Source organism: Solanum tuberosum, unplaced genomic scaffold, assembly GCF_000226075.1.
Source record: "Solanum tuberosum cultivar DM 1-3 516 R44 unplaced genomic scaffold, SolTub_3.0 scf00222, whole genome shotgun sequence".
In the NCBI taxonomy this organism is placed as follows: domain Eukaryota; kingdom Viridiplantae; phylum Streptophyta; class Magnoliopsida; order Solanales; family Solanaceae; genus Solanum; species Solanum tuberosum.
Window position 1 is genome coordinate 128,471 of NW_006239147.1, and position 17,718 is coordinate 146,188.

The 17,718-nt window shown below is 30.7% G+C and overlaps 1 protein-coding gene and 1 pseudogene across 1 annotated transcript; both read left to right on the forward strand.

The window, feature by feature from the left end:
• Window positions 1-3,155: 3,155 nt before the first annotated feature.
• On the forward strand, window positions 3,156-5,001 carry LOC102595684 (cannabidiolic acid synthase-like). Its single transcript, XM_006356439.2, has one exon. The coding sequence runs from the start codon at window positions 3,194-3,196 to the stop codon at window positions 4,808-4,810; it is 1,617 nt and encodes a 538-aa protein (XP_006356501.1). The 5' UTR covers window positions 3,156-3,193; the 3' UTR covers window positions 4,811-5,001.
• Window positions 5,002-9,627: 4,626 nt separating this feature from the next.
• Window positions 9,628-16,358, forward strand: LOC107057765 (cannabidiolic acid synthase-like 1; annotated as a pseudogene).
• The last annotated feature ends 1,360 nt before the right edge of the window (window positions 16,359-17,718 follow it).

Below are 17,718 nucleotides of genomic sequence, written 5' to 3' on the forward strand. Positions count from 1 at the left end.
GTACTCTACAATATGCTTTGCGTATAATATTCGAGTTTGATAATATTTAGCAAGTATCAAAAGAATTATGTAGCCTTTGTTTTAATATAAAAAAAAAAAAAAAAGACCTTATGCCCTCATCAAAATTTTTGACCAAAGTAAGCCATTATTAAAATTAATTCACCAAAATAATACATTTTTTTGAAATTTTACAAAACTAGTATAAATGTAGGTCACAGTAACGTTTTAGGTGATATTTTATTCAAAAAAAATTCAATAACAAAAAGACAAAAACCTGATAGATTAAACAGACATAAACCGTTAATGTCAATAACGTTTTATAATTCGTTATTCTGACGCACGTTTTATAGCTAAAACGTGACTCAGAGTAACGTTTCTCTGGAATGACTGAAAATTGAAATTCAATCTTGTACATGCCTCATTCATTATTCAAATTTCCACTATTAAAATGAATATATATATATATATTTACACGTATATTTCCGATCTAATCCCACAAGTGGTGTCTCAGAAGGATAAAGTAAACAAAGACAAGCATTTTAAGGAAAATTTCTCCACCTTCTGAAAACGTTTTCACTTGATTAGAAATTGGTTAAAAAAAACTTTCAATTTAAGTACATACAATCCATTAGAACAACATCATTGCAAGGTGAAACCTCAGAAGGAAGCAGAGACCATCGAACGAAGGAAACAGCTAAATTATAGAGTACGAAATGCAAAAAAGTAGCTACTACAGATGTTAAAGCGAAACAACTGTAAACGAGACATGGAGATCCAGCAACAAATTTCTGATTTGTCTTAATTAGCCTAAAATATACCTATTCATTTTAAGAGTGGAAATTTGAATAATGAATGAGGCATGGACAAGATTGAATTTCAATTTTCAGCCATTCCAGAGAAACGTTAATGCGAATCACGTTTTAGATGTAAAACGTGCTTTAGAGTAACGAATTATAAAACGTTATTGACAATAACGTTTTATATCTGTTTACCCTGTCAGATTTTTGTCTTTTTGTTATTGATTTTTTTTAAAAATAAAATATAACCTAAAACGTTATTGAGAACTACGTTTATACTAGTTTTGTAAAATTTCAAAAAAACATACTATTTTGATGAATTGATTTTAATAATGGCCTACTTTGGTCAAAAATTCCCCTCATCAGCTCTGAAAAATTGTGAAAAAAAAGAAGATATAATAAGGTCATTATCTTCATGAAATAAAATAAAATTACTTTACCACTACGGTCATTCTCATTTCTCTCTAATAAATAATAATTATAATCTCTTCCATACGATATGCAACATTTTCATTCTTTTTTTTTTAAAGTTTAGTCCTAGATGCAGAAATACATATATATAAATTACTAGCTATTTGGTTGAAGAATTAGTTATTAAAGAAAGTGAATTATGGGAAAAACTTCATTTTCGATGTTGATATGTCATATAAAAAATAAAACTTACAAATGCTAAGAAAAATAAAATAAAATTGAAACCATAAACCTTTTAAAGTCGAAATATTGAAATTTTCAAATAGCTTGGGGGAGAAGAAAATCTAATTCTCAGAAAAATTATCCATGAAAGAACCAACATATTGTACACGAAATTTCATAAATTCAAAGTGAGAATTTTCTAATTTCAATGTTGTTTAAATTTCAATTGTCAATATAAGCCAAGATCATTGACCAATTGATTAAACCCAACTTGCTATCTTTATAGGGGTCGAACAATTTTTATTATCATCTTTTCTTAAAACAATTTTCTGTTTGAATTGTTTTAGAAAATATAATTTGAAAGAACAGTGTGAAAAATAGTTTAACACTTGTACATCCTTATTGTAAATAATTTTTTTTATAAAATTTAAAGATAAATCTTCTTAAAATGTTGAATTTGAAATCTTAAAATAAAATATATTATCTGATATAATAGAAAAAAGTTTAGATATTACAAAAATCTCAAGAATTGTAATTTGTTTATATTAACGATGTATATCACTGAGGATTAAGTAACCACGGGTGGTTTAACTCAAGGGACATTATATCAAGCTTTAGAAGCCTTAACACACCATTTTGTTGTAACTATCTTATCCATTCTTAGAAATTAGAATCATGAAGTTAAATCTGGTCCACACATGTGAATTTTTTTTTAAGATAACGTTTTTCCACTAGACCTTTTGAAAAAACAATGTCTTCTAGTTTTTTTTTTTTCTCCTTAGCAAAATAGTATAGTAGACAAATTCATTTTTCACGATCTAGCTATCCGTTATAGCCTCCAAGCATAAAAGTCCCTTGTGAACAACTTCAAGACTTTTTCAATTGTAGTCAATATCTTATTAAGAGTAATTCTAGAAAAAAAGAGATATTTTTCTATATTAGAGATGGTGTAATTTATTCTTTTTTTATTATTTTATATTTATTCATATCTCTCAAGTCTTACGAGGAGAAAAACACATATTGTGCGAAATTTTATAAAAAAAAATCTACGTTTTTTTTGAAGGTGAAGTTTAAAAATTGAACAATTCCTTTTTTCGTGTATCCTCGAATTAATGCAACCTGAAATACTATATTTCAAATTTCGTAATTAACACATGTGGGACTCAAGTCCCCTACCTTGCAATAGGATCATAACAAAATCACCACCATTTGCGTCTATCGCTCTCAATGGTTGCGATAGATCATTTCTAGCCCCGGTTCAACACTGCAATTAATATCGATATCACCATCCAAGGCACGACGGGTATGAAAAAAGTGAATGATCTGGTATCATTAAAATATACAATTCAGAGATAATTACACCCCAAAAGCTAGATATTGAGATGGAAGAACATGAGATTATGTAAACTCTATTAAACCAACGTGGAAATCAAGCCCCAATGTCCCCTACCTTGCAAGTTGCAATATGATCATTACATTAAGAAATAGCTCATATGGGGTTGAATATAGATGGCTAAAAAATGTTTTTTTTCGCAAGTTATTAATTAAGGTCAAACAAATGTGAAAGGCTATTGGTGGTCTTGATCTGATTTGACTATTCTTCTTTTTTGGTATTATTTTTTATTCATTACAATTTCACACGTATGTTGATTATTATAGAAAGTTCAACTAAACAAACAGTAGCTCCTCTCTCACACATTATAAATAGAATGGGGTTTGCAACTTCATTTCCATAACACAAACTTAACAAAATCTAATCTAATATGAAGATTTCTTGGTTTTCCTTTATTTTTGTACTTGTTGTTCTCTCATCAGCTTCATGGTCAGCATTAGCTGATAATCATGAAGAATTCATTCAATGTCTATCTCATAGTAACCAAACATCCTCCAATATTTACACACCAAATAACTCTTCTTTTCCATCAATCCTTCAATTCTCCATACAAAATCTACGGTTCAATACAACTGAAACTCCTAAACCTCTTGTGATTGTCACCCCAGTGAGTGAATCCGAGGTCCAACGAGTCATTCTTTGTTCTAAGAAAACTGGGATGCACGTTAGGGTTCGTGGTGCAGGACATGATTATGAAGGTCTTTCTTATGTCTCCGAGGTTCCATTCGTTATAGTTGACCTTATTAACCTTAGAACAATCAATGTTGATGTCAATGATAAGAGTGCATGGGTTGAAGCTGGATCAACTATTGGTGAACTCTATTATAGAATCGCGGAGAAAAGCAAAACCCTAGGGTTTCCGGCTGGTGTTTGTCCAACAGTTGGTGTTGGTGGACATTTTAGTGGAGGTGGTTATGGTGTTATGCTGAGAAAATATGGCCTAGCAGCTGATAACATTGTAGATGCACGATTGATCGATGCCAATGGGAGGATTCTTGATAGGGTTTCCATGGGGGAAGATCTATTTTGGGCAATTAGAGGAGGTGGTGGTAATACTTTTGGACTTGTCCTTGCATGGAAGATCAAATTAGTAGATGTTCCTGAGATAGTAACTGTTTTCACACTTGACAAGACATTGGAACAAAATGCCACTAAGCTTGTTCATAGGTGGCAATATGTTGCTCCAAGATTCCATGAAGATTTGTTCATTAGGATCTTGGTTAGTAAATTGAACTCAAGTAATCAAGGAGATGGTAACAACCAACAAACAATTGTAGCTTCATTCAACTCCATATTCCTTGGTGGTATCGATCGATTACTTCCCATCATGAAAGAAAATTTCCCTGAATTAGGGTTGAGAAGAGAAGATTGCATTGAGATGAGTTGGATAGAGTCTATAATGTACTTTGCAGGGTTCCCAACAGATGGACCTCTTGATGTCTTGCTAAGTAGGGTTCAACTCTCAACGCGTTACTTCAAGGCAAAATCAGACTACGTGTATCAGCCAATTCCAGAGGGAGGTCTTGAAGGAATATGGAGATTCTTCTTTGAAGATGAAGCTCAATCATCTCAAGTAATCTTAAGTCCCTATGGTGGGAGGATGGATGAGATTTCACCATCCGCTATCCCGTTCCCCCATAGAGCTGGGAATTTATACAAAATTCAACATTTGGTGTATTGGGATGAAGAAGGAGAAGAAGTAGCTGAGAGGCATATAAGTTGGATAAGAAGGCTTTACTCTTACATGGCACCTTTTGTTTCTAAGTTACCAAGAGCTGCTTATATCAACTATAGGGATCTTGATATTGGAGTGAATAACATCAAGGGATATACAAGCTATGTGCAAGCTAAGGTTTGGGGGATTAAGTATTTCAAGAATAATTTTGATAGATTGGTTCATGTGAAGACTAAGGTGGATCCTTCAAATTTCTTTAGGAATGAACAAAGTATTCCTTCACTTACTCAGTGGAAGAACAAAGGTGAATGAAGTTCATCACTCTACAAAAAATAATATGATGCATGTTATTATTTAATTAATTAAGTACATAGTTTCTCTTCATTGTTTGTATTATAAAGGGTCATGCATGTGAGAACATGGCACTTGATAAGACTTGTGTAGTAATTTTTTTTTTATGTAATTTGCCTGTTCTATGAAATTATTGTATAATATTGATTGATAATAAAGGTTGTTTAATTTAATTTATTTTTATGGTTTTCTTCCTTACATATTGATTTTTTTTTCTCAATTATTACTAGCAAATAAACTCGACTCAAACATTTCATTCAATTTTTCTTCCGAATTGTCCTAGACCTCATCTTGCTCAGATTTATATGAATTTAGCTTGAAATTTTCAACTCTTCGAACCAAGAGCTCCATCACTCATTTTCTTTTACGAATAGCTCATCCATAACAATAGGAAGGGTCATTACATTTATAAATTAATTCAGGAACAACTTCACTATCTCTATGAAGTAATGATAAAATTTGCATATATTTTATCCTCCTCAAACTACACTTGATGAAATTTCACTAAATATACTATTATTATTATTATAATATTAATTATTATAATTTATAATAATTTTGTAGAATAAGTTTCAAATATACAAATTATTTTTTAACAATCTTAAAATACTAATCTACCCTTCAAAAAATTTGGATTAGACTTTCCTTAATTGCACAATCCAACTTCCAAAGGCATAACTCATTCATACAAACTCGGAATCGCGCAAACTCGGCGGCGTTGGAAAGATCATTCCAAGAGCTTTCCAACCATATCTGGAAGTACACCTAATTCACCTTGATCTAGGAGTTATGACCGTTTGAAGTTGACCAAAACTCAACTTTTTCCTAACTTGAACAATTTTTTAGATTTTTCATTATTTCCAAAAAAGGACTATTTCCATTTCTAAGCTTCTTCCTAGCTATTTAAAATTGTGATATGTTACATAAAACGAAATATTTAACCACTAAAATGGTGTAAAATTTTAAATTCGGTCAAAAATTACGTGTCTACAGTTGCGACTTCAATAAGGCTCCATTTCTCTAGATGTTGCTTTATTACTTTCTCCTCTTCAAATAAGGTTGTCTGATGATTCACGTTTCTCATTTGTGCTTGTATATTTTTCTAGTACACAAATACAGTTTTTTCTTATACATAAATATAATTGGTTGTATCAATATGTATCAATCAAACAAAAAAGATATGGTTTGATAATAAATGTACTATGATACACATATACAATTTTTCATGATACGTAAATTATATATACAATTGATTGCATCAATTTAAAAAGAAGAGAAGATTCAAAAGTGAACTGATACATGTTTTTAGTCTAATGATGCAAACATTGAACAATAATCAAGACAAATTTGAGTTTACTTTGTCACCTTTAGTTTCTTATTTTCTTCATCTCTCTTCTGCGAGTATCTTTTTTAGATTAAGAATTTTAAAACTGATGAATGCATCGCCATTATCGTCAGCACCAAAAATTCTGTAGGTAGTATAAAACAACTAACAAAGATATCTACAATTTTAATGGTTCTAAACTTCTAATGATTTACAGAAATAAAATCAGCTTTATTATTTCCGTATTAATTTATTTGTTTTTTTTTATTTGTTAAAATTTAATATATTTATTTTTGTTGAGTCCTGGACAATTTGTATATTTTCTTTAGTCATTAATTTGAACATTTCAAAAAAACAAGGTACACAATATTCAGAAAATACATAAAAATTGAATACTATACTATAAACAAATAATATTAAGTTTCTTGATATTAGCATTGACCACGTCATGTTAAAGATGTGTGTCTGATGCGGAACTATTTTGATAAACATAATGAGATAGATAATGCATTTAAATTATTTATGAATTGCTTGAATTGACTATATCCCATTCTTTTCCAATTAATGTATATTGTGATAGTCAAGTTGCTATACATATAGCACACAATCCTGTATTCTATGAAAGAACTAAATATATTGAAGTTGATTGTTATTTTGTATGTAATAAGTTGCAAGAAGGACTCATCTCTCTCCACCATGTAGCCACTACTGAACAACTAGCAGACATCCTCACTAAGGCACTCACTGGTATCAAACATGTTGCAGTTCTGAGCAAGTTGGCTGTGAGATCATCACCGTCAACTTGAGGAGGGGTATTGACAATTACCACTGCACAACCAATTAATTATTTAGCTAAGCCGTAGTTAGTTAGTTTGTTACTACCCATCAGCTACTTAGTCATAGTGTAATTTGTTATATGGCAGTTAGTTAGTTAGGATATTTTCACATCTTTTGATTCTTCTAGAATAGTCCAATTCACGTGTATATAATGCTACATTGATCAATGAAACAGTGCTGGTTTTCATTCTCTTCAAACACAGAGTCCTTAGCTTTCTTCTCATGCTATTCATGGCTTCCCTGTTTTGACTCGATTGAGTATACTCCATTATTGTATGTTTTGATATGTATATATATAATAGAAAAATAAAAAAAGAATATGTATATATTATTAAAAATCCCTACATTATGTGCAACACTTCAAACAAAGAGCAGCCCATGAGGTGATTAATTTTTTTTTTATAACTAATTTTATCGATGTTAGTATTTATTTTTTTTCAGTTGATATAAAAGAGCAGCCCATGAGGCGTCTGATTGAGTTTGTGCGTAAAATTTGCATTATCCCTATAATTAAATATATTTTAGTATGATAGTTACTAATTTACGATGATGTTATTAGTGAATAAGATTTAAACTCTATTAATTAAAGAGGCACAGATGATGAGACCTATCAATTTATGATTATAGATATATTATAGTGCATGTAATTTGAATACAATTATATTATTTTTATTTAGTTTGGATCTGTCATCGAAGTTCTTTTGAAAACATTTTTTTTACATCCACAAGATAAAAGTAACATATGTATACAATATACAATATACTCTTTCTTTAGATTCTACATATAAAATTATATTGGATATATTGTTATTGTTGACTCTAATGCCCCAAATCACTAACATGTCTAAAAAAGTTTTTTGGACAACATAAAAGGAACATACCGTATTATGAATTGTAAGTTTAGTCCTAGATACAAAAATACAAAATTATGAATTAGCTATTTCGTTGAAGAATTATTTATTTATGAAAGTGAGTTCGGGAAAAAACTTCGTTTTCGATATTGACCTGTCATATAAAAGCAAAACTTACAAATGTCCCCAAAAAGAGAAAAATAAAATAAAATTGAAACCATAAACCTTTTAAAGTCAAAATATTGAAATTTGCAAATAGCTTGGGGTAGAATAAAATATTATATTATCAGAGAAATTGTCCAATGAAAGAACCAACAAATTATACACGAAGTTTCATAAATTCAAAGTGAGAATTTTCAAATTTCAATTTTGTTTAAATTTCAATAGTCAATATAAGCCAAGACCATTGACCAATTGATTAACCCAACTTGTCATCTTTATAGGGGTCCAACAATTTTAAATATCCTCTTTTTACAACAATTTTGTGTTTGAATTGTTTTAGAAAAAATAATCATTTGAAAGAACAATGTGAAAAATAGTTAAACACCTGTACATCCTTGCTGTAAATAATCTTTTATAAAATTTAAAGGTTGAATTCGAAAGTTTCAAAATGTAATATGCTACTTGCTTTAATAGCTAAAGATGTTCAAATATTGAGAAAATCTCAAAAATTATAATTTATTTATATTAATAATGTTTATCACTTAAATATGAGGATTTAATTAACTATCTTATCCTTTCTTAAAAATTAGAATCATGAAGTTAAATCTGGTGCACATATGAATATTTTTTCAAGATAACGTTTTCCCACTAGACCTTTTGAAAAAACAATGTATAATAGTATCGTAGACAAATTCATTTTTCACGATCTAGCTATCCGTTATAGCCTCCAAGCATAAAAGTCCCTTGTGAACCACTTCAAGAATTTATCAATTGTAGTCAATATCTAATTATGAAGAGTAATTCTGATAACTTCGAGAAAAAAAAAGATGTTTATCTATTTTAGAGATGGTGTATTTTTTATTGTTATTATTTTATATTTATTCATATCTCTCAGTCTTACGAGGAGAAAAATACGTATTGCATAAAATTTTATGAAAAAAAATCTATGTTTTTTGAACGTGAAGTTTTGAAAATAGAACAATTTCTTTTTTTATGTATCCTCGAATTAATGCAACCTGAAATACTATGTTCCAAATTTCGTAATTAACATATGTGGGACTCGAGTCCCCAACCTTGCAATAGGATCATAACAAAACCACCACCATCTGCGTCTATGGCTCTCAATGGTTGCGATAGATCATTTCTGCCCCAGGCCAACACTGCAATTAATATTGACTTCAACATCCAAGGCACGACGGGAATAAAATGTGGCGGATGATTTGATATTATTAAAATATAAAATTCAGAGATAATTACACCTCAAAAGCTAGCTATTGAAATGGAAGATCCGGAGATTATGTACACTCTATTAAACCAATGTGGAAATCAAGCCCCAATGTCTCCTACCTTGCAAGTTGCAATATGATCATAACATTAAGAAATAACTCATATAGGGTTGAATATAGATGGCTAAAAATTGTTTTTTCGCAAGTTATTAATTAAGGTCAAACAAATGTGAAAGGCTATTGGTGGTCTTGATCTGATTTGACTATTCTTCTTTTTTGGTATTATTTTTTATTCATTACAATTTCACACGTATGTTGATTATTATAGAAAGTTCAACTAAACAAATAGTAGCTCCTCTCTCACACATTATAAATAGAATGGGGTTTGCAACTTCATTTCCATAACACAAACTTAACAAAATCTAATCCCAATATGAAGATTTCTTGGTTTTCCTTTATTTTTGTACTTGTTGTTCTCTCATCAGCTTCATGGTCAGCATTAGCTGATAATCATGAAGAATTCATTCAATGTCTATCTCATAGTAACCAAACATCCTCCAATATTTACACACCAAATAACTCTTCTTTTCCATCAATCCTTCAATTCTCCATACAAAATCTAAGGTTCAATACAACTGAAACTCCTAAACCTCTTGTGATTGTCACTCCAGTGAGTGAATCCGAGGTCCAACGAGTCATTCTTTGTTCTAAGAAAACTGGGATGCACGCAACGAGTCATTCTTTGTGCTAAGAAAACTGGGATGCACATTAGGGTTCGTGGTGCAGGACATGATTATGAAGGTCTTTCTTATGTCTCCGAGGTTCCATTCGTTATAGTTGACCTTATTAACCTTAGAACAATCAATGTTGATGTCAATGATAAGAGTGCATGGGTTGAAGCTGGATCAACTATTGGTGAACTCTATTATAGAATCGCGGAGAAAAGCAAAACCCTAGGGTTTCCGGCTGGTGTTTGTCCAACAGTTGGTGTTGGTGGACATTTTAGTGGAGGTGGTTATGGTGTTATGCTGAGAAAATATGGCCTAGCAGCTGATAACATTGTAGATGCTCGATTGATCGACGCGAATGGAAGGATTCTTGATAGGGCTTCCATGGGGGAAGATCTATTTTGGGCAATTAGAGGAGGTGGTGGTAATACTTTTGGACTTGTCCTTGCATGGAAGATCAAATTAGTAGATGTTCCTGAGATAGTAACTGTTTTCACACTTGACAAGACATTGGAACAAAATGCCACTAAGCTTGTTCATAAGTGGCAATATGTTGCTCCAAGATTCCATGAAGATTTGTTCATTAGGATCTTGGTTAGTAGATTGAACTCAAGTAATCAAGGAGATGGTAACAGCCAACAAACAATTGTAGCTTCATTCAACTCCATATTCCTTGGTGGTATCGATCGATTACTTCCCATAATGCAAGAAAATTTCCTGAATTAGGGTTGAGAAGAGAAGATTGCATTGAGATGAGTTGGATAGAGTCTATAATGTACTTTGCAGGGTTCCCAACAGATGGACCTCTTGATGTCTTGCTAAGTAGGGTTCAATTCTCAACGCGTTACTTCAAGGCAAAATCAGACTACGTGTATCAGCCAATTCCAGAGGGAGGTCTTGAAGGAATATGGAGATTCTTCTTTGAAGATGAAGCTCAATCATCTCAAGTCATGATCTTAAATCCCTATGGTGGGAGGATGGATGAGATTTCAGCATCTGCTATCCCGTTCCCCCATAGAGCTGGGAATTTATACAAAATCCAACATTTGGTGTATTGGGATGAAGAAGGAGAAGAAGTAGCTGAGAGGCATATAAGTTGGATAAGAAGGCTTTATTCTTACATGGCACCTTTTGTTTCTAAGTTACCAAGAGCTGCTTATATCAACTATAGGGATCTTGATATTGGAGTGAACAACATAAAGGGATATACAAGTTATGTACAAGCTAAGGTTTGGGGGATAAAGTATTTCAAGAATAATTTTGATAGATTGGTTCATGTGAAGACTAAGGTGGATCCTTCAAACTTCTTTAGGAATGAACAAAGTATTCCTTCACTACTCAGTGGAAGAACAAAGGTGATCAATGAAGTTCATCACTCTATAAAAAATAATATGATGCATGCTATTATTTAACTTTTCCTTATATATTGCTTCTTATTTTTCTCAATATTTTAAATCATTACTAACAAATTGTTGAATCATTTTATTTTATGTCCTAAAATATATTCTTAAATGATATGACAGATCCAACAATTTACTTCATGTTGCTTTCTATAGAACCTCTAATTGTAAATTCTATTATCTTAAATTTTCAAAAATATGGGGCAGATATTATCAACTGAATTTTTTTTTCTAGAAATAAAAAAAGATAAAAAAGAATTGAGTTTCCATTAATAGCTTTAACCCCATTAAAATTTACCTAGCTAGCAAGAAAACGAAAGAAAAAAAAAGGAGGACTTGACTTTTGACTTGTCAAAAATAAATGTTTTAATATTCTTTGTTAAGGGGTTTTGAATTTTGACTTGTCAAAGAATAAATGTTCAAATATTCTTTGTTCGTTTAATTTGAGTTATATTTTGATCAGACAAATTATGCTATTTTAATATATTATTTTATTCAACTATTTGATTTATAATCGAGTCATGATTCAATATGTAAAAGGACCAAACAAATTTGAATTAATTTTACTGCCTTTAATTTCACTGTTTCCAGTGGAACAACTTTTTTGAATAAAATTTTAAAATTATTGAACGCATTATTATCACCATCATCATCATTACCACAAATCATATACATAGTATAGAACAACTAACAAGGAATAACTCCAATTTTAATGGTTCTGAGAATTTATAGGAATTAAACCACTATTAATTTCTTTCTTTTAATATATTTTTCTCCCTTTTTTAATTCGTTAACATTTTAATATATTTTACATATTTTAAGTCTAAGATAATAATATATCATTTTAATATATCTTTTTTAATATATTAAAAAAAATAACCAACAACTAAAAGTGAATCGGAATAACTCTTATATATTCTCAAAGGCCAAAGCCTTCTTAACAAACCAAAACGACACCCATCTGGCCGAAATATCGAAAAAGAAAATTTGCAATATATAATATATATTATTATACTATATAAATTCATTGTTTATTCATTATTCAAATTCAAATTTCATCTAAATCAAAATTCAACTTCTATTATTAGAAACTTCTATTTATTGCATTGATTTTCTAAATCAAGAAATTAGTATTATTACTAGTAAAAATAATTGACTCTCTTGCTTCGATTATAAGAATCGAGTAAGTAGGCGTATGAGTATCATCGTCACTGTCACGAACCTGCTACGTAGTACTTATAAGACAACTGACAGAATTCTGAGAAAGTAGTTTTTCTTCGGTCTTATTTTATTTTTTATATGATACCATTTAATTTGATATAATATTTTGAAAAAAAATTAAAATTTGTAATTCAAAAATAATTTTTAAATATTTATGTGGTTATATACTCGTATATTATTTTATTAAGAATAAAAAGAGGATTTTGAAATTAAATATTTTTAATTATAGTAAAGTGGATTTTTTTTGGAACGAGAGAATAACTTAATTAGTTATTTATTCAGAAAAAAGGTGTGTATATATATATATATATGTTTGTGTGCGCAATAACAGGTAAGCATAATACATAAATTGGACCCTAAACTTGGCTTCAAAATTTAAGTATGACCTCTAACTTTCATAGTGCACAAGTAAGCACTTTAACTATCCAATTCTTAAACAAAAAAACACGCAAATCCAACAGCCAAATTGTGTGATATACAAACACTCCTACGGGCTTATTGAGCCACTTAGTGGCTGCCACGTAATTAAAAAATTACACGTATTTTATAATTAAAAAAAAAGAAGAAATTAAAATACAAAAGGGTAGGGTCGTATTTTCTTTTCCCAATTTGCTCGATTTTCACTCAACATCAGCGGAGCCCTAGCCCTAATTTCTTTGCAAATCAAAGTAAAATTGTGAAGATTTGTGGTCAAAGTTCTTATCTTTTGGATGTTTATGTGTTGTTCTTCCTCAATTTAGTCTGGTTATGTTAATTTTTGCTTTTTGAAAGTTTATTTTTGGTAGAAGCTGTCACCATGAATGTAAATTCACTTTTTTTTATACCTGAATTATTTGCAGACCAAGAAATCTTCATTATAGCTCTTTTTACACAATGACAAAAAAAATTAGAAGCCATTACATAAAAAACGACCAGAAATTGTGCACAAAAAGAGAAAAAAAGCTTGAGTACTAGAATTAGGAAGAAGAAGAAGAAAAATGGGATTTTGATTTGAAAAAAATAAAGATATATTTAAAAGGGATTCATTAAGGGTAAAATTGTCATTTCTGCTTTTTTTTTTACTGTTGTGGGCCTCGAAAAATACCCCTGACGTGCCTGAATTGCGTCTCAATCACGCGTTATGCCAGGTTGAATTCACGTGTTTTTTTGTTTAAGAATTGGATAGTTGAAGTGCCTACTTGTGCACTTTGAAAGTTAGAGGTTATACTTAAAATTCGAAGCCAAGTTTAGGGTCCAATTTATGTATTATGCCTAACAGGTACACATATTCATCTCCATCTGCGATTTTTTAAGAAAGAAATCAAAATTGAAAAAGTAAAAATTTAATATTTATATTTCAACTATATATAAATAATATAGTTTTAAAAATTGTGCATATATATACTTTAAGGGGTAGATATATATTTAATTGTGCATCTTTACTAATAGAAGTGTACATGTCCGTGTTATTTGAAGTTATTGCTTTTATATAGGGGCGGATCCACTCATGGTCAGGTGTCAAACGACGTCCTTTTATCGAAAAAGTACATAATAATCAAATTTTGGTTTGATAAATAGTATAAAAAAAATTGACATCTCTTAATAGAGGTGAAAGATTTAGTGTAGCGATTAAATGATAGTAAAAGTTATTTAAGGTCGTGTATTTAAGTATTGTTGTCCTTATAACAGTTTTTTACTATATTAAGATAATAGTGCCCTTGGCGGTCTTTAAATTCTAAATTTGTCTCTCGTGATTGCTATATATATTATCCCCACACACAGCTTTACTCTCCATCATCATTCACAAAGGTAATAAATAAATAAAAAGGAGGATTAAGGAACAAGATGAATATTTTTGCCATTTTTCTTGTACTGACCACACTTATCACAGTAGGAATCGTTTCTCCAAATGAAAGGAACATCAAGATCTCAATTTCCCCACAAGAAACAGAGCAAAATGCAAAAACAGAGTATGTTTTAGATAGGATAGCAAGTGCACTTGAAGGAACAAAACACTCTGTTTCTGAAAAAATCGAAGAAGATGCTACAGGGGTTTTTGATAAAGCCCATGAGGCTTCAGAAAAGGTGAAAAAATGTGTTGGAATAATAGTAGATAAAGTGAAAGGAAAAGCCAAGGATGTGTCTGATACAACAGATACACTAAAGGGTGATGTGGAGGGAAATGCAACAGAAGATGTTGATTTGATAGAAAATGCAGTGATTGAAGATGCACATAGGCTTAAAGTGGAAGGCAAAAGGGGTTATCAAAAAATTCGAAGATTCTTTTCATCCAACAATTTTCGATCTTTCATGGGTATGATCCATTTGCTTGGATTTGCATTGTCTTATGGTGTTTGTTTTTGGGTGACTTTCATATCTAGTAAGGTTTTGGCAAAAGCTTTACCGAAGCAGCAATTTTCAGTGGTACAGAGCAAGATTTACCCTGTTTACTTCAAGACTCTGTCTTACGGCGTCGCCACGGCGTTTCTCGGCCATTACTTGAGCCAGAGCCGTCCATATTATGCGAGTCAGGGTGAAACAATACAAGGTCTCATTTTTCTGGCTATATTCTCCATGACTATGTTCAATTCTTTCTACTTGGAGCCTCGAGCCACTAAGGTATGCACTTACTTCCCCTGTCCCTACTAACTTGTATCCAACTTCTTTGTTTCTTGGCATTATGCATAAATATTAAATACACCCTCAAACTTTACATTGAAAGTGTATATCTATACATCTCAACTTGCTCATGGATATGTCAATTTGTAAGTTTAAGGGTTTATTTGTTAGTTAATCTCAATTTGAGCGTATGTTTATGTTAATTATTAGTAATAATATATAAATATGTTATTTAATTTGACTTTAACTGTCCTTCAATTTTGGGTATGTACAAGTATACATTGAAATTTATATAAAATTGAATAAGTAGATACATACGTTCTACATTGCATAATACACCTAAAACAAATGTGTTTATTTGCTCAATTTTATACAAATTGAAAGAGATAGATGCCAGCTAAAATCAAATTGAAGACATTGATAATTCTTCACTTTTTTTTTTGTTTCTCAACATAGTATAATATTTCAAGAACAAAGTTTACTAGTACAAAAAATTATTTAGTTGATTCTCACCTTAAATATCATACAATTTAATATTTTAATATAAAAATATAAGATGAAATTAATAAATATCAAATTTTGTATGGAATATATTGTAATTCTTACCAAATTTGGAGAGTAATTTTCTAAATTTAGTTGACTTAACTATAGTTATGATATTTGTTAATATAATATAATCTTGACCTTTAAATATTAAATAAAACACATGTCTTTCATCTAGAGATGAGCTCGAAGAAATGGAGGGGAGCCAAATCCCAAACTGAAGGCTACGTTTTATATGCCTAAGCGTAAATGCTTGTTTCTTTGATTCTACTCTTTGATGGATACATTTGAAATTTTGCAGTTGATGAGGGAGAGAATGAAATTGGAGAAAGAGGAGGGGAAAGGGAAAGATGTATTTGACATAGAACCAAGCACAAGAAACGTGGATGCGGTGAGGGATCCAACAGGGACTAAAACAGGAAAAACAACAAGTGATGAACCTCTTGAAACTCAACAAAAGTTGTCAGAGGGAGCAATAAGAGAGAGGCCACAAGTTGAGATATTGAGTCACAAGCTAAAGAAGTTGAATTTAATGTCATCATTTCTCAATGTACTCACACTAATAGGTCTTACTTCTCACCTTTTCCACCGTAGCCAATTGGTGCATTCCAGCGGTTAACTTGTTGTTTTTTGTTATGTTAATTAATACCTCGCCTGGCGAAGTGGCACCCCAACAAAGTCATCTAGCAGTTTGAAAGCATACTTTGTAGAGTACTTTAGATTTTTGTGCACCTCACTTGTCATGTATAACTTAATTTTGTTTTCTAAATAGCCCGCATATTCATCTAAGTATTTTTATCTTTTGAATTTGTGTGCTTTTGATGGACCAAACTCTATCTTATATAATACTAGTAAGTAAGGTGTAACTATCATCGTTGTGTAAAATTTACCTTTTAATTTTTGTGATTTATTTTTGCCTCTCAATAATCAAAAGCAAATCTTTATTTTATTCATCCACTTCAAATGCAACTATCATTATCTAAATGTGGTTGGATATCGGAAATAAGGATCGCTCTCTCTACATGGCCAGGCTTGTACTTGCAACAGAGGGGAGTGATACAAAATCTATAATGGTTCCAGAGAAGAAGATGGAAGAGGTTCCAAAAGGAAGTAGTTGCGGCAATTTATGGTGCTATGATTTATCACACTTGGCAAGCAAGGAACATGAAGATTTTCAGAAACATACATGTAAATACAAGTTTTGTTATAGCACAAATCCAAAGGGAGATTAGGGAGAGGATAGATATGTTACAATGCTCCAAAAGAGCTCATAGATGCACTAACTTAGTGTCTAGAATTTGTAACTAGTTTGTTGGTGTGGCTTGTTTGATATTTTTGTTTGCTTGAGATCTAGATACTTGTTGCAACCTTTCTACAATGGGGTGATGATATTGGACGCTCCTTAATTCTGTAAATGGTTCTTGTTGTAATGGTAATATATAACGATTATTACCAAAAAAAATAATATAATAAACGACATTAGACTAAAATATTTAAAACTTCACTAAAATATGACTTGGACTATAGTGTGCGTAAGATATTTTATTTTTACATGGCTAAAATCATTTACCAGATTGAAATGTTTTAAACTTTTATATCTTGAATATATTATCACAATAAACAAATTAGAGAACACTAAAAGATTAGCTAAATTAAGCAGGATTATTATGTTAAAGCTTTAGGGTGTGTTTGGTATGAAGGAAAACATTTTTTGGAAAATGTTTTTCCAATTTTCTCATGTTTGGTTGGAGAAAATGTTTTTTCAAATCAACTCATTTTCCTCAAATTTTAGGAAAATGACTTCTCTTCAAAAATTAAGGAAAACATTTTCCAAAACTTTCCTCTAACTTCAAATTACAATTTTTTGTTGAAAATATCAAAAAAATTTATTGAAAAAATAAATTTAAAGCTTATTTTTAAAAAATATTTTTCAACTTTTATTTTTTTATTTTTTTACCCCACCTTCACCCCTACCCCCT

What these genes read in the sequence shown, in the direction of transcription:
- LOC102595684 (XM_006356439.2), top strand. Translation starts at nt 3,194, where the DNA reads ATGAAGATTTCTTGGTTTTCCTTTATTTTTGTACTTGTTGTTCTCTCA.